General features: G+C 38.0%; 2 protein-coding genes and 1 pseudogene across 6 annotated transcripts; 1 reads left to right on the top strand and 2 right to left on the bottom strand.

Annotated features, from left to right (window-relative positions):
* The first annotated feature begins 792 nt into the window (after window positions 1-792).
* Window positions 793-7,683, top strand: LOC111797013 (uncharacterized). Of its 5 annotated transcripts, none has more exons than XM_023679858.2 (9): window positions 795-1,025; window positions 1,107-1,155; window positions 1,400-1,465; window positions 2,078-2,145; window positions 2,357-2,466; window positions 3,062-3,168; window positions 3,323-3,372; window positions 3,483-3,565; window positions 3,711-4,063. In XM_023679858.2, the coding sequence occupies exons 3-9, from the start codon at window positions 1,408-1,410 to the stop codon at window positions 3,823-3,825; spliced, it is 591 nt and encodes a 196-aa protein (XP_023535626.1). In that variant the 5' UTR covers window positions 795-1,025; window positions 1,107-1,155; window positions 1,400-1,407; the 3' UTR covers window positions 3,826-4,063. The 5 variants fall into 5 exon arrangements, 4 of the variants coding, with proteins under 4 accessions (XP_023535627.1, XP_023535626.1, XP_023535625.1 ...); XR_002815466.2 differs by lacking the exon at window positions 1,107-1,155 and adding an exon at window positions 7,542-7,683 and having other exon boundaries at window positions 797-1,106; window positions 3,711-3,916; XM_023679859.2 differs by lacking the exon at window positions 1,107-1,155 and having other exon boundaries at window positions 793-1,106; window positions 3,483-3,584.
* On the bottom strand, window positions 4,273-11,567 carry LOC111797011 (ABC transporter C family member 3). The gene is made up of 10 exons (XM_023679853.2): window positions 8,511-11,567; window positions 7,766-7,852; window positions 7,039-7,683; window positions 6,786-6,950; window positions 5,867-6,161; window positions 5,563-5,777; window positions 5,171-5,476; window positions 5,023-5,086; window positions 4,705-4,944; window positions 4,273-4,624 (listed from the first exon to the last, which is right to left on the bottom strand). The coding sequence occupies exons 1-10, from the start codon at window positions 10,896-10,898 to the stop codon at window positions 4,521-4,523; spliced, it is 4,509 nt and encodes a 1,502-aa protein (XP_023535621.1). The 5' UTR covers window positions 10,899-11,567; the 3' UTR covers window positions 4,273-4,520.
* A 3,180-nt stretch (window positions 11,568-14,747) lies between these two features.
* LOC111797012 (serine acetyltransferase 1, chloroplastic pseudogene) lies at window positions 14,748-16,078 on the bottom strand (annotated as a pseudogene).
* Window positions 16,079-17,509: the final 1,431 nt, after the last annotated feature.

Raw genomic sequence — 17,509 nt, 5'->3', positions numbered from 1 at the left:
CAGCTTTAACTAGCATCCACGGTCTCTTTATCGTTTGACAACATTCAATCAGTAATTGTACGATATACATTTTTCGTGGCAAATGTCATCACCTCATATCCTCGATTAAGTTTGCACGAGCAACTACCAAAACCCACACTATAACCTTCGTCGTCCAGCTCACTAGTAGAGACGAGATTCAACTTAATATTGTGCAAACTTACCAAAGTCGATCCTATGATAAGCTCTTTAATACTACCCTTCCTATAAATTTTCTCGGCTATAGATTTATCACACATCTTTGAAAACTTTAGAGCATTGTTAATTGGTAAAACAAGCCAAGTGTCACGGTCATGTTTGTCTAGGACGTGTTGTCCATGACCGTGTGCTCATTCCAAACGCCTTTTACATGCTTTCATCTTAAATAGACATTTATTATTTCATGTTGTGTAGGATGTATGACCGGTCACCAAAATCATGTCTACACCCGCGCAGGGCTAAAATGCCCCAAAATATACTATATGGAGATGTGATTAGTGGTGAATTCTTCCTACCCGGAATTATATGCTATCAGGGCTGTTGTTGTTGTCTATTCGTTTTTAGCTTATAACACTGCTTTCTTTACAACGTGACCTGAGGCTCGAGCATAGGCTGATATTGTATACGAAGTTCGAATTTTACATGACTAACTTGTTCGTTGGGTTAGAACAAGTGTCACACAATCATTATCCGCTGCTTTAAAAATGTGTGATCGGAGATTATATAAATATATTGTTTTGAAAAACCTTTTTCTATGTTACAAAAAAAGAAAAAAAGAAAAAAAAAATACTTAAAGCCCTACGTTCACCCTCCATCTGCTGCAACCTCACGCCGCCACGCCAACCGTCGTCGAATGTTCTTTCATTTCTCGGTTGCTTGGGTTAATTTTTGGATTCAGCTAGGTTTTAATTTGAGATCGTTCCAAATCGGTCCTATTTTCGACGCAAATTTTGAAATTCTACCGCGTAGAGGCCCTGAACTGCACCGCGATCTCTCTCGAAAGTGAGGTATTTTCCAAGAAGTTCATATTTCAATCGATTGCAAGCCGTCGTCAGTCTCTGTTTCAGCTACCAGCTGATATTTTGCAGGTACCAAACAAAACCCAAGTTTGTTTTGTCGGCTATTCGCATTTCAGAGGTTCATGTTCTCTGTATTGGCTTTGATTGATTGAAGAATGTTCATGTTGGAGGGCAAAACTCCACTGTTTTTCATATTGCGTCAAATATTCAATTACGTGATGTTTTTTTTATTGCTATAGGCCTGGGGTTAGGTTCATCGATGTTTGAGGCATTTGGTAGCTAGGAGTAATTTGGTACATTAGAAGAATGGTATTTTACTGAACATAGTAACTTGTTACTTGCTGATGTTGTTGTAATAGCAGGAATTATTATGTCGCTTTTTAAACTTTCAAGAACTGGAGTTCGGATGATAAAAGAACTCTTCATAGGTATGTTGTTCTCCTTCATTTTTAAGTACTTGTATTTTATTGGTTTTGTTAGTGGATATCAATTTGGAAGACATGTATAGATGGTGTTCTAAGTCGTCAGTATTCGGGTCTTTCGACCTTCTGATCGGTCCTTTTCCGAGTTTATGCGTCCTTTCAGTAGCTTTGGTGGGTAGCCTAAGATTGAATATGGAGACGAGTGTGTGCGTTTCTAGGATGAAAGCAAGTTCACTAACCATATAGGGAGACAAAGTTTAAGGATAAAACATTCTTCTGAAGACCAATCATTGATTCTTCTTGACATACAATAGACGACCGCGAACTCCTTGAAGAAGACTTTCCGCCCTTTAGTAGCAAAAGAACAATGATGAAAGAGATGAAGCAACCAAGAACTTGCGATTTTTTGGAGGAGCTTCATATCTTCTTGTCTCATCTTTAAATACCATTGTCTATGCTTTGTATTAGTGCTTCTTAGCATTAATCTTACCTCTTTGTTCCTTTGGACATTTTTTTGACATGCTTATTTGTTTCTTTTCTCTTGGGTCAAAGTTCTTGTAATATGCGATGTAGCCTTTGTCGTTTCTGATTACATTTGTTCCTTTTTTTCTCCAACAGGGCAGTTTTTCCTCGTGACTAAAGCAAGTAACATTCGGGGGCCTTTTTTCGAATACTTGCGACCTCTGGTTAGTTAACAATTCTAGGATTGATATAAGATGCTCCTTCTGTCTTTTAGTTTAATATTCAAACTATTGTAGTTGCTCAAGTTCACAATAGATAGCTGGGTCTGAATTAAGTATTAGCTACATTAGTTCATGGTCAAATAAACATAACTTTTGGGAAAATAGTATTTTCTTAATTACCAACCTAAGCAAGGACCCATTTTTCTTTTTTCAGCCACAGGCTCAAGTTCAGATGCTCCAAGGTTTTAAATGGCAGGAACAACGTCTGTATTCTACCTCAGGTCCTCAGGATGGCTGCAAAAAAGAGAATGACCCAAAAGAAACGTAAGTTCTTTTAGCCTTTTAACTTTACATGCATACTAGAAGACTTCGGTTGCATCAATTGCTATCACCGACTGATTAAACAATATGTAGGTGTACTGTGCGTGGTACAAGCATAATTCATGTGGCTTTGAATCATCAATATCTGTTCAAGTTTTTTGCCTTTAGATTGATAAATAAATTTTTTGAGATTGAATCATAGTTTTCATTGATGAATGAAATATACAAATGGGGAGGATAATAACCCAGTCGAAACACCTCTTATTACCGATATAGTGTTGATAATGGAGTGTCTCTGGATATATTTGAATTTTAGATTTACGGAAATGTATTGGTGGCTATTCCGAACCATCTTAGATTTTTATTTTTATGGCATTTGCATTTCTTAGTTCTTTTTCGAGAGCCAGTGTGGATGCTTGCGTATAACCAATGTCAAGCTGAAGACAATCCTCTTCGCTCGTAAAGATTGTGTTATTTGGCCTTTAATGATTTAGTATACTGACATCTCAAGTAAAAACATCATTCAAAAGCTTCTACGCTATGGTCTGCATTTGGATTATTCTGTTGATTCTTCTCTACCAGAAACTGTGATTTGCAGGATATCTGTCACATTTGTCCTTAAGGATGGAGAAGAGAAACAAATTCAAGTTCCCATTGGAATGTCCATGTTAGAAGCTGCTCATCTAAATGACATAGAACTTGAAGGTAAAGAGCTTGATTCCCCCCTCTTCCTTAAGCACCATCCTCCTTTTTCTCATGATTTAAGCATCGATTTTACGTAGTTTAACATAGTAGATTATTGCATGCTGGTTCTTGAGTTTCTGTTTCTTCACTAACACTGTTTTATCTCCCAAACCAGGAGCATGTGAAGGTTCATTAGCTTGTTCAACTTGTCATGTTATTGTGATGGTAAGCTCTCTCTCTCTCTCTATTATTATTTTTTTCGCTGGGGGGGGGGGGGGTATGGGTACAATTCTAGACTGGAATTTTGTGTTAACTCTGATTAAATCACGTCACAGGATACGGACTACTACAATAAACTAGAAGAACCCTTGGATGAGGAGAACGACATGTTGGATCTGGCATTTGGACTTACAGAAACGTTGGTTACTTGTGCATAAGTTTGTGATTTATGTCTATATTTCCTTTGATCTTCTGAGTACACACCATTTATTGAATCATACTTCATAGATCAAATGATATTATAATCTGTTTGTGTTGGTATTAACTTTGTTGGGATACTGCAGGTCTCGTTTGGGATGTCAAGTTATTGCAAAACCTGAACTTGATGGAATACGTTTAGCCATTCCTGCGGCCACCAGGAATTTTGCTGTTGATGGCTTTACTCCAAAGCCTCACTAACCATTTCGCCACTATAAGAGGAGGATCAAACAATGTTCAACCTACCAGTTTTGCCTCACGATCTAATTTACTTCTGCTCTCATGGTTCCAAGTATGTTGGAAACTGTTTATAGAATTGCTTAAATCTACCTTCTATTCGTTTGAAAACGTAGCTGATATGTCATGATCAAATTCCATAAAAGAAAAGGTTCAAATTTTTTGATTAAGCTCTGATTATAGATCAATAATTTGTTTGAAAGTTCTTGCCTATCCTTTATCTATACATTTTCTTCTTGGTACATGCAATTTCTTTTGATTAGTTCCTCTTTTCCACTCTCTTTTTGGGTGGGAATGGCCTAGGGGCTTATTTGATCCATTAGGAAGATAGAGATATCTTAACCATTGAGTTATATGTGGCTCATCGGTCGGATATGAACACGTTAGCCCAATATATCCATGCTATATTACTTAGTATCAATCTAAATCAAAATGGCTCATTCATCTTTAGGGAAACGATACACTAGTTCTTTGTAGCCATCACAAGTCTTAGTAAATTTACACATAAACAGCTAGTGATACTAATAACAGCTAATCAAGAAGAGCTGGACTGAGAACCTGAGATTTTTATGTGGTTAAACGTATAGCAAGTTCTAAAATTTGGTAGAGGCAGATGTAATAAAAGGGTCCATTAACGATCCTATCATCTGCCATGTCTTTCATTGAGAACCCGATCTTTGCGTGTACTCTGCGACTAGTTGAGAAAACGAGGATGATTTATCTTCTAGCAATCTTGTGGGGGTGTCATACTCCTCAATGAGTCCTACATGATGAGTAATGAAAGTCAAGTTATGGATGGACAAGTTATATAGTTTAGTGGACTGTATGCGCATTGATACGAACCGTGACTTAGAAGCAAGACCATGTCACTGTCAAGGACTGAGGTTATTCGATGTGCAATGGTAATGACAGTACAGTCGGAAAAATGTTGTCGTAGAGTCTGTTGAATCAAGTTATCCGTAGCTGTATCGACCGACGCAGTAGCTTCATCAAGGACCAACACCTTACTCTTCTTGAGTAGCACTCGACCAAGGCAAACTAGCTGCCTCTGACCCATGCTCCAATTCTCTCCATTCTCACTAACTGCATTGTATTCACAAATGAACAAGTTTGAAGAACTTCACTTCATTGAAACCTTTACCAGAACATCCAGAAACGTACCTGCTGAATCCAGCTTTCCTTCCTTTTTTCTCACTTCATCTCCAAGTAGGCATTTATCCAGTGCCTGATGCATCAATGAAATGCTTGAACAAAACAAAACAAGGTAGACTTATTTCTAGGGAATGATTAGAAGAGGAAACCGTGTTACCTCCCAAATGTCTTCATCTGCATATTCTTCAAGAGGATCGAGATTGCTCCGCACAGTGCCTTCAAACATAGTAGGATCCTGAGGGATGATACTGAGTTTTGACCGCAAATCATGAAGTCCTATCGTTGTTATGTTGACGTTATCTATCACAATATGACCTGCTACGGGATCGACTATCCGAAAAAGTGTCTGTATTAGAGTTGATTTGCCACTTCCTGTTCTCCCAACAATGCCTGTTTTCTTTCCTCCTGGAAAAGTGCATGTAATACCTTGCAACACAAGAGGTAGCTGAGGTGCATAGCGAACCTACATGATAAAAGTTCAGGACAGAATCACAGGTATCAGATTTGGGAGCTGTTGGTATCAAAGGATACAAAAAGAATTTGAAGTACCTGCAGGTTGTGAAGTTCAACTTCTCCGAACGCTGGCCAGCTACTATCCGGTCGGTTTTCCTCGATAACTAGAGGTGGCTCACTAGGGATTGAAGTATATTGAAATATTCTCTCCACTGATATAATTTTGTTCTCCATATTGCAAAGGTTCCATATTAGCGAAGCTTGCAACATATTGAGGTTAAGTCCATAGGTTACACACAAGCCAGCAATGCCTTCAGTGTAGAGAGTAAAATAAATTAGGCAGTTGGAAAAAAGAACTACAAGATCATTGTTTGAAGATAGAACAGCTTGAAAATTGTACCTGGATCAATGACTCCCACAGGGATAGATACCAAGAAAATCAAAGACGAGGCGAATGTGATTGAAGACAATAAATCGAGACGGAAGCAGAGCCATTCCATTGCTGCAGCTGTGTGGAACTTGGGTCGAGAGTATGCATCTGTCAGTTTCATATTGGTGTCCTGGAATCTTGACTCTTGATCAAAGCTTCTAATAGTTGTTGATCCAGAAATCGTTTCGGAGAAAAGTTGAATCCCTGGAGCTTTGCATACTCCAATCAACCGGGATAGCTCTCGTGCTGATGGAATATAATATTGCTGCATAACAAAAGCTCAATGTTAGGTAGCTGCACAGCAGAAGCTCTAAAGATTTTTGTTTTCAGATTATGTAACTACGAGATCCCACGTCGGTTGGGGAGGAGAATGAAGCATTCTTTATAAAGGTATGGAAACCTCTCCCTAGCATACACGTTTTAAAAACCTTGAGGGGAAGTCCGAAAGGGAAAGCCCAAAAAGGACAATATCTGCTAGCGGTGGGCTTGAGACGTTACAAATGGTATCAGAGCTAGACATCGGACGATGTGCCAGCAAGGAGACTGAGAGCACCCGAAGGGGGTGGACACGAGGCAGTGTGCCAACAAGGACGCTGGCCCCGAAGGGGAGTAGATTGGGGGTCCCACATCGATTGGTGAAAGGAACGAGTTTGAGTGAGGATGCTGGGACCCGAAGGGGGTGGATTGTGAGATTTCACATCGGGTGGGGAGGAGAATGAATCATTTTTTATAAGGGTGTGGAAGCCTCTCCCTAGTGTTTTAAAAAATTTGAGGAGAAGCCCGAAAGGGAAATCTCAAAGAGGACAATATCTGCTAGCGGTGGGCGTTATAACTTTCCTAGCATGACAAACCACAAGATCATGACAAACCACAAGATCAGAAGGCATACCTCATACCAGATGCATAAAGCCATCACAGGGATAAAGATAATGAAAACCTGCCATGCAACTTGAGACATTACTGCAATGGTTCCTAGGATTTGAATCAGACTGAAGCAGAAGGCCCCAACTCGAAATGGTATATCCATATCAATGGCACTTTGGTCTGTGGAGGCCTGTAAACAAAAGAACAGTATATACAAATTATGATTACAGGTTTCAAGTGACTAGTTCAAGAGCATCCATGAATATAAATTCACTCACTCTATTGAGAATTCTTCCACTCGGAGTAGAATCGAAGAACGACATGGGAGCCCGAAAGATGCTCGTGTGCATTTTAACGAAGAGTTCAGTTGCTGCTTTAAAACCAGCCGTCACAAGAAGGGCTGATCTCAAGAAGACACACAAAGAGCTTCCAATGGCCAAAGCAACATAGACGATAATCAATCGAGAGGTCGAAACAGGAGGCTCCATATCATCTGAAACAGGAGTAGCCCATGCCATCCAGTAATTACTTCCAATTTGGAGAATCTGAAAGAGAACCTGAGCAAGCAATATAATAGGCACAAGAGCTCCACCATAAGCATACTTGGTATATTTCCAGTACACTGAAAATCCAACTTTTCCTTTCTCTCTTTCTTCTTCTTGTACAAGCTGCCCTTTTGACTTAGTTTCATCAACTCCCTTCCCATCTTGTATATCTGTTTTATCTTCCTCATATGTAATGCCATTAGTAGTACTCATAGACCCATCTTCTTTGCTTGCAGATTTTCCAGAAGCATCTCCTTCCACAGAATTAATGGTGGATAATGCTTCCTCGTGTGCGCCAACAAGTGTCATAAAGTCGGTTCCAGAACGAAGAATTTCATCGTACTTTCCAGCTTGAACAATTTTTCCATCTTTCATGACCTGATAGTAAAGGATCTCCTAAGTTCAGATGTAAAAGAACAAGGAGCATGACTAAAAACAGAGATAGAAGTCCTCTACTTACCAAGATAAGATCTGCTGCTGGTAAAAATTCTACTTGATGAGTGACATAAATGACTGTTTTTGAATTCAGAACACCAAGGAGACATTCCTGTCAGGATAATTCAAGCAGGATTATTGTTATGTGAGACCCATATCGGTGGGAGAGGGTTGCGAAACATTCTTTCTTTATAAGGGTGTGGAAATCTCTCCCTAGCAGACGCATTTTAAAAACCTTGAGGGAAAGCCCAAAGAGGATAATATCAACTAGCGATGGGCTTGGGCTGTTACAAATGGTATTAGAGTCAGACACCGAACGGTGTGCCAACGAGGACGTTGGGCCCCGAAGGGGAGTGGATTGTGAGATCCCACATCGATTGGAGAGGGGAGCGAGTGCTAGCGAGGACACTGAGCCCCGAAGGGGGGTGGATTGTGAGATCCCACATCCATTGGAGAGGGGAACGAGTGCAAGCGAGGACACTAAGCCCTGAGGGGGGTGGATTGTGAGATCCCACCTCGATTGGAGAGGGGAACGAGTGCCAACAAGGACGCTGGGCCCCGAAGGAGGGTGGATTGTGAGATCCTACATCGGTTGGAGAGGGGGACGAACATTCTTTATAAGGGTGTAAAAATCTCTCCTAGTAGACATGTTTTAAAAACCTTGAAGGGAAGCCCAAAGAGGACAACATCGGCTAGTAGTGGGTTTGGACAGTTACATGTAAATTCGCACGTGACCAAAGTCCTAAACATAACTAGGAAAAAATAATTACCTTGAAGAGATGAGAACCAGTATGAGCATCAACTGCACTGAAGGGATCATCAAACAAGTAAATATCAGCATCTTGGTATAAGGCTCGAGCAATTTGAATTCTTTGCTTCTGTCCACCACTTAAATTGATTCCTCTTTCTCCTATTACCGTCTGGTCGCCGAATGCAAGGATTTCAAGGTCCTTTTCTAGACAACATGCTTCAAGAACTCTTTTGTACCTTTCTCTGTCCATTTCTTTGCTAAAAAGTATGTTCTCCTCAATCTTTCCACTCTGTATCCATGGCGACTGAGCTACATAAGCCTTACCACCACACACCCTCAGGTTCCCTGATAGTTTAGGTACCTCTCCCAGGATGCAAGATAGCAAGCTGGACTTGCCTGACCCAACCGTACCACAAACAGCTACTCTCATGCCAAGTTCCACTTTGACATTGATATCTTGCAACGTCGGGTTCTTCGAACTCGAATCATCCCAAGAAAAGTTCCCATTGATAATCTCAACAGCTGTAGTAGAACTCCCCCTTGGAAGCCTCTCTATAATATCAGACTGCAAGTCGTCCAGACGAAGGAACGACACTATTCTATCAAGCGAAACTTTCGTTTGAACAACCATTGAGATCGTGTCAGGAAGACCGTAGATTGGTTCTTGAAGAATCCTAAACGTTGCAAGCGCGGATAATACTTTGCCAGAATCTAATGGGATCCCCACAAGCGTACATGTCCCAAAAGTTACCACAGACACAAACGTTGGTGCACCCCAAAAGACAAACGTCGTAGCTGACAATGTATAAAGGAACTTCTTTAACCATCCTGCCTCGATGTTCCGAAGTTCGGATATCTTAGATAGGAACTTCATCTCCCATCCCTGAAGCTTAAGAATCCTCATATTTCTCAAGATTTCAGATGTAGCCTTCATCCTTTTGTCTTTTGACTCCATTATCTTGTCCTGAAACTTCTCCTGCAACTTTCCCAATGGGATATTTATCAACATAACAGCTATAGTTGCAACAAAAGCTGAAATGGAAGCAAGACCAAGTTTCTTATACAAAACCAACAAGGCCAATCCAACTTGCAAAACCACCAGCCAAACATCATGTATATACCAACTGAAATCAACGACCCGCTCGGCATCTACGGTCATGAAGTTGATGATCTCTCCACTTGTATGCTGTTGCCTCGACTGGCAAGAAAGAGTCAGACCCTTGTTGTAGATCATTGCAACCAATGCTGCTCGAATCCTTATTCCGACTTGTTGTACCCTAAAGAACCAATTCCTCTTTGCAAGACACTCCACGAGTTTCGCTACGAAAAAAACACAGACCAAAACATAGCCCTCACTTTCGAAATCTCGCTGACCGTTGAGATATTGAACAAAAGTGTCTATAAGATAGGGGCCAACATAAGTGGCCAATGCATAAATGAATGCAAGAGCAGCAGTTAAGGCTATTTCTTTCCAAGCTGAGTAGAGTAAACCCTTAACCATAGAAAAAGTGGTGACTCTGTTAACTGTTCCACACTCCAACTCAAGCTTGTTTCTGAGAATATGAAAGGTCCGAGAAACAGCATCACGGCTTGCAAGTTGAGGAATATCCTCAAGGTCTAATGCCTTTTTATTTCCAGCTGCAATCAAAGAACCCATCCAAGAGAATGAAAGAATACTGAAAATTCCAGCAGTCTCATAAGGGGTCACAGTTTCATCTCCTTTCAAGTTCTTCGGCTCGACGATGCCATCGACGCTGCCATTACTGAGAGTAGTTTCACCATTTAAAAGGTGTTCCTCAAGAGGGTCTTGTTCACTCACACTCTTCCCAAAGAACCCAACATATATGATCAACAAACCAGAGACAACCGACAAAACATCAGAAACCAAGTATCTAATGGACAAGAAATGAGTTTGTCCATAAAGAACAGAGTCCACAGCAAGGCAGTAGCAAGAAACAGCTAAGTAAGAAACCCACCAGACTCTCAAATGACTAGCAACCTTTGCCTTTCCAGTTTTGGAAACATGAGAATGTAAACAAAAGGAAACCCTGCTCCATGCAAGTGCTTTCAACCCAAAATCCAAAAGGGTCACCATATTTTCATCAGACCATCCATTTCTATACCAGTAAAAGCAGCCAAGAGAAAACAAAACAAGGTTGAAAACAGAAACAACGAGGCAGCATATGAACATTCCCTTAAGGTACAAACACCTCGTCTCTCTTTGACATCCCCCATAGCCTGCCTTCAACTTAAAGCAAACCCATGAGACGAAAAGAACAAGCAACAAAACCAAGTGAGCCAAACCAGACAAGCCATGAGCTAAAATGGGTTCAAGGAGAAAGTGAGCAGCAGAGCTCATAGAGGAAGAAGAAGGGTCATGAAAGAACAAGTTAGCTAAGAAACCCATGATTCAAAAAGCTTGAATGATGGGTGTGCTATACAACAGCTAGGTATAGCTCAATCCAAGTGAAGAACGAAGAGAATCCTCAACTTCTATAGTTCTATATATCCATAAGAAACAGAGATAGAGTCATACGTTACTTCCTTTGGACAAGGATGCAGCGTGATGCGCAAGAATCAGGGGTTGAAAGTATCGACAAAAAGCCAAAGAGGGAAAACCCCGATTAAAAAACAAAAGGGGTATTCACTTTCTACTTTCTAGGCAATGATCGGATGACGAATTAGAAAGAGACAGAGACAACGTAGAGCGACGAAGATGGCTCCATCCTATAATCATTTGTTTCTTCGTTCTTCCAAGCCTAAGTTCTATCCAGATTTTCCAAACACAACAGTGATTCAGAGCATCATAAAACAACATTCAATGGTGTGTGCTGCTACTACAATCGGCAGGTGGGTTATAGAAAATCAAGAACAAGAGCGATTATAATGCAAAAACTAACCAGACCCATCTAAGATTCTTCCTGGAAAATGTTGGACTCTTCAACCAATAAGGATTACCTTTCGTTGGAATTTGGGGAGATTCCACGACGAGACAGTGAGAGTGCACTATAAGTCAAAACTGACGCTCAAGGAACCCATTTATGGGGTTGAATGATGATGATTGATGAAGTAAACTTGAATTTTCAAAGCAGATTCCAAAGAGATTGGGCATTGGGCGTTGATGCCTGAGAGCTGCCTCGAAGTTGAAGAACGACGGGCCATCGTGATTCGTTTTTTATGTCTCCCTTCATTTCCTCCACGAACGATATTGAGCTGTTTTCCTTTTCAATATTAATATCAATCTAATTTTCTTAATTCTTCCTTTAAAATAATTTAATTCCAAATATCACTTTTTTTTTTTTTTTTTTTTTTTTTGTATGCCCACACTTTCTAATCGCTCAAGTGCAACGCTAGTAGATATTGTCGTATTCAGGGCTTCCCTTCAGTACTTTTACTCAAAGTTTTAAAATGCATCTACTATAAAAAAAAATGTCTAGCCTTACTCCACCCAGTGACGGACTCTTATACAATTTGTAACCGACCAAGCTCATCACTAGTAGATATTGTCCGCTCTAGCTCATTACATATCATCATCAACCTCACGATTTTTAAAACGTGTCTCGATTAGAACTTCACTAGCTGCATCATTGCCCCGAGGCAGGAACAGAGAAACTTTCATCATTACTATCCCCACCCAAATTCTCCATTTATTTTTGTAGGAATCAGGGTAGAGCTCAGAGATTAGATTCTGCACATAAATTTTTATTTTATTTTATTTTTTAAATGGTTCTTCGATCTAATTATACATAAAAATTTAATTCATTATAAAAATTTTAAAATATATTCACATAATTTTTTTTTAATAATTATTTTCAACAATTAAATTTAAAATTTATTAAAAGTACAGTAATAAAATAAATATATATGGAGTTTTAGCCTATTAAATATAAAGTTTTATTTATAGAAAAGGTGAGTTAACTTTAAATATATTTTCCTTATATTGAGGAATTTTCCATTTAAGGATTTAAGTGTGTAATTTTCTTAATTATTATTATTATTTTTTATAGATATGTATTTTCTTAATCTAATTACAAATATGCCTAAATTATTTTATATATATATATATATATATATATAATTTGAAAACTTGTTTCAAACGCTAAATTGTTCTTGATAATTTGAAAAACTCGATCAATTTAATCCTACCATAATAATTTAGGTTAAGTTATGTTCGAGATGAGTTTGGTTTAAATAAATGAAAACTGTTGTGATTAGTTAACTATTATTGTTGTACGAGTTCACTTAAAATTAGCTTGGGTTGAATCGAACTAACCCGAACATATTATTAAGTTTAAAAGTATTTAATGTACGTACGATATTAGATTTATATTGTTTTATTTAAATTATTTGTTCTCCAATCATTAAAAAGAAAGAATATCGTGATTTTTCATAATAGAAAATGAAATTTAGTTATTAATTTTAATTATGTTTTTAAAATAAATATATAATAGCTCAACTCGTTCGTTACGTATTGTCTTCAGCTTCACGGTTTTAAAATGCGTCTATAAGGGAGAGGTTTTCACACGCTTATAAGAAATGTTTCGTTATCCACCTCTTTGGGACTCAAACGTCCTTGTTGGTAAACCGTCTCGTGTCTAGCTCTGATACCATTTGTAACCCTCTCGAACCCTTGTGAGCTCTTATAAAATGAATAAATAGCTTTTTCATGAGCAATCTTGAGTTGGGCTCTTCTAAAATCATACATTGAATTGAGGCCCAAATTGATAATTACGTGCAAATCATAATTTTTAAAATTAGGTTTCGCTCGTTAGACTCGGTATAATTTTGAGATACAATAATAATAAAGAGACCTGAACTTAGCTACACCTCGTCCCAAGAGCCCTTAGCATCGGAATGTTCATGTCTCTTTTAAGTCGAATATTTCGTAAGACCACAAAGAAAATACCGTGCTCGAGAAATTTTTTAAACTTTTCGAATTATTCTGGTAGAATTATGTTAATGGGACGATCTCTAAACATTGTTAATAGTGATTACTCTCTATTAGCTAAACGAAGCCGGAGACAAAGATTATATTCTCTGTCTTTACCCTCGAGCTCGCCCAAATCCCTACTCCGTTCTGCCTCGTAATATTCAAATTTTAATTTTTAGAAATCATGGTGAATTTTATACGGGTAGAATATTATTTGATTTATTAGAATGTTTTATATTTTTTTAATATAAATTTATTAGAAAATAAAAAATTAATTATTAAATTTTCTTTTGAAATGAACATTTTTTTAAATAAATAAATATATATAATATAGAAAAAACGTTCGAAAATTCTGTCCCGATATGTGAGAAAATAAACGGAAAATTTCGTGGAGATGGGAATAGACAGAAGAGGTCTTCCCACGTCCCCGTTCCACCCTATAGACATCTCTAATTACGATTAGAATCTATAATCAAGTAAAAAGTGCTTTCGTGTACTCCATCGCTTGTGTGGGCCCCCATCAATTTCTTTGAGTTTTATTCTTGCGAACGTACTCCCCAAGCACGACACTAACAGATTAGCAACACTGCATGAGTCGATACACATAGTGTCACAATCACACTTTGATGGTAGCAGACTTGCGATTGTGCGGCACTCACTTCCCAGCAATAAGTGAGTTAAACCTATTTGTTCTTGCGTCGCCTACGGCCAAGCGACGTATGCTCGAGCCTCTGACCCCGGTTCAGGAAGAAAGTTTTAGAAAACATGGGCCGAGAGATTTCGAAAGAGAGTTTTGAAAGCTGGTGTTATATGAAAATGTAAGCAAAAGTCAACAATAACCACTTACGGCATATAATGGGTAAGGAGAAGTTGACAACTACTCATGTCCCCTATAATACATTTTGAGACATTTCATGTTTTCGCCTTCATGTCTGACACGCCAAGACATGATTTTTTTGAAACGTCACTCCTTAAAAAAATACAAAAATACAAAAATACAAAAAAAAAAAAAAAAAAAAAAAAACATTACAACATGTAAATACATAAAGGGTTTGGCTTGTCATGAGCATGTGACTATGAGTAACATGCCCTGAACGAGCATAACTGTGACACACAACGTCTAGTATCCATCGTTTATGCCTAAGACTACCAGAGTAGAACATAAATTGTCCTAACGTTCTGATTCAACCCTCCCAAAATTACTTCTCGAACAAATACTCAACTTAAAAAACATCATACACGTGTTTTCTTATTAACCTCACATTTTCTTTCCCGCTTTCAAACATCACAATCTTAAGTTAAAAAATACATTTCAACACCGACCTATTGTCGTCCCGAGAAACTTACCATTCTTTTATACGCGTTTACAAATCCAAAACACAAGGACATCAAAAGAGACAACTCTCTCTCTCTCTCTCTATATATATATATATATATATTCGCCATTATTACATCAGCTTGAGCTTCAACAGTCAATTCAATGGCCGAAAATTACAAAAAAAAAAAAAAAAAAAAAAAAAAAAAATCTATATAACATAATCAGACCACTCGTTTATATGAGAGATATGATCCATAGTGAAACTTGGCGTCTTATCCAACTTAATCGGATTCGACTTCCCGCCGACCAGCCTCGCCGGATTCCCGACAGCCGTCGTCCGCGGCGGCACATCCTTCAAAACCACCGACCCAGCTCCAATCTTCGCTCTATCACCGATCTTAATATTACCCAAAATGCAAGTTCCGGCGCCGATCAAAACCCCATTTCCAATCTTCGGGTGCCGGTCGCCGGAATCCTTCCCGGTACCGCCTAAAGTCACATGGTGAAGAATCGAGACATCGTTTCCGATGACCGCCGTCTCGCCGACGACGACGCCGGTAGCATGGTCAAGAAGAATCCCACATCCAATCACGGCGCCGGGATGGATATCAACGGCGAAAGTTTCAGATACTCTGTTTTGAATTATCATCGCCAAAGCTTTCCTCCCGTCGGACCAAAGTTTATGAGCGATTCGATGCGATTGAACCGCTAAAAACCCTTTGTAATTCAGAAAACATTGCACATAACTAATACAAGCCGGGTCTCTTTCCTTCACCGCCCTCAAATCCCTAACCCCACATCGCAAAATCTCGCCGCCGTCGTCTCTCAAAACGTCCAAGAACAGCTCGAACAGAGTCGTACTCGGGAGGCTCGAACTACAGAGCTTAATCGAGAGATGGTTCGCTAACGCTCGATCCATAGAGCTATGGGAGAGAATCGAACTGAAGTAATAGTTCGATAAAATGGGTTCATCTTCCACATCGGAGCGAGCTTCTTCCCGGATTTTGAACCAGAGATCGGAATCGGAAGAGGGCGGCGGCGACGGAGGAGAATCTTGGATTTTGTGTGGATTTGGGGAAATGGGTATGGAAGAAAGATGATCGGAGAAGGTGGGTCGGCAGAATTTGACCATTTTGTGATGTGGGTCGGAAGAGAGAGATGGGTTTGGGTCGCCGGAGAGTGGGAGGCAAGCCGCCATGGGAGGAGAATGAAGGTGGGGGAAACAGAGACGGCGGCGAAAGGGAGTGGGGATGGAGGAGATATGGAGGCGAGAGAGGGGTATTTATATTGGGTAAGTGGAAATTTTCTTGGGAAAATCTCCAAATTTTCCCGGAAAGTGAAATTGGGGAAGAAAATGAGGTTTGAATGGATAATGATGGCTTAAGGAAGTGGGAGAGAAGAAGGTCAATGAAGAAAAAATCAAAGGAAATTAAAAATATATATATATAGATATATTAAAATTTGAATTTTTATGATTGAAATTGTATAAATTTATAATGTCCAACATTTTTTTTTAGAGTTTGCTATTAATTAAATTTCGGTTTCATCTGTTCCAGAACGTTAGAATCAGTTAAAATTCATCAGTTCGAAAACGTTAGAATCAGTTAAAATTTATCTGATTATTTATGAAATTTTATCGAATTCAATATGAACTAGAGATGCACATTATCAATTTAGATACGAATAGATAGATAAATGGAGAGGGATTGTCCCCGTCCCCTTAATATAAATATATATATATATATATTGGCCATAAAAAAAAATTAGTTAATTTTGAGACGTACGGGAACTAAAATATAACTAATTTTTTTTAATGGTTAAGGAATAATATTAAAATTTAAATGTTTAAAAATTATATCGGTAGAATATTATATATATATATATATATATATATATATATATATATAAAATGAAATATATCAATTTATTAAATTTTTTTAATAAAGATTATATTAAAAAAATGAAAATTTTAAAATAACTATATTTTTTAAAAATAATAATAAATGATAAAAAAATTACCCGGGGAAAATCTAATGGCCCAAAAAATAGGTGATTTTTTTTATTGGATTAAACTATTTTATTAATAATATAAATTATTTTGTAATAATTTTAATTATTTAAATATAGGTCAAATAACAAACGTAGTCTCGAACTTATAAAACTATATTAGATACGTGACTTTTTAAATTTAGATTATAATAGAGTACTTGACGTGTACTCATTTTTTAGGTTAGAGTTCAAATTTTTATGCCTCGGTTATTTTACAAAAAAATAAAAAATTAAAATACTGTCAAATCGAACATATTATCGACCAAAAAAAATCAAACAGTTGAATTGAAATCTGTAAATTTTGAATGTTCGTGACCTAAGTTATTGAAAAAAACGTGTGAATAAGACGGTTTCTTTATATATTTTTATAGTCAAATACTCAATCTCTCTCTCACACTCAAAAGAAAGGTGATATCTCTATCTTTCTAAAGTAGTAGACATAGACATTCACCTAAGAAAGAAGTCGAAACTATTCTCGGGACAGTTTTAATTATTAGGGTTATCGGTAACTATTTACAACTGAAAATATGGTTTTTTTTTTTCAAAATATATTAGATTTCGATATGTTGCGGTACGTATCGGGTTAAAATAAGAAATATTACGAGACTCGACTTTAATATTCAACACGAGCATACCCTAATCGATATTTGATCCCTACCCTATAACCGTTAAACTAAAAAAGTAGTAAATTTACTCAATTTTTAAAGGTTCGATTAGGTCG

This window comes from Cucurbita pepo, chromosome 6, assembly GCF_057944985.1.
Source record: "Cucurbita pepo subsp. pepo isolate OVF chromosome 6, ASM5794498v1, whole genome shotgun sequence".
NCBI lineage: Eukaryota > Viridiplantae > Streptophyta > Magnoliopsida > Cucurbitales > Cucurbitaceae > Cucurbita > Cucurbita pepo.
This window is presented reverse-complemented; position numbering and strand designations above follow the sequence as displayed.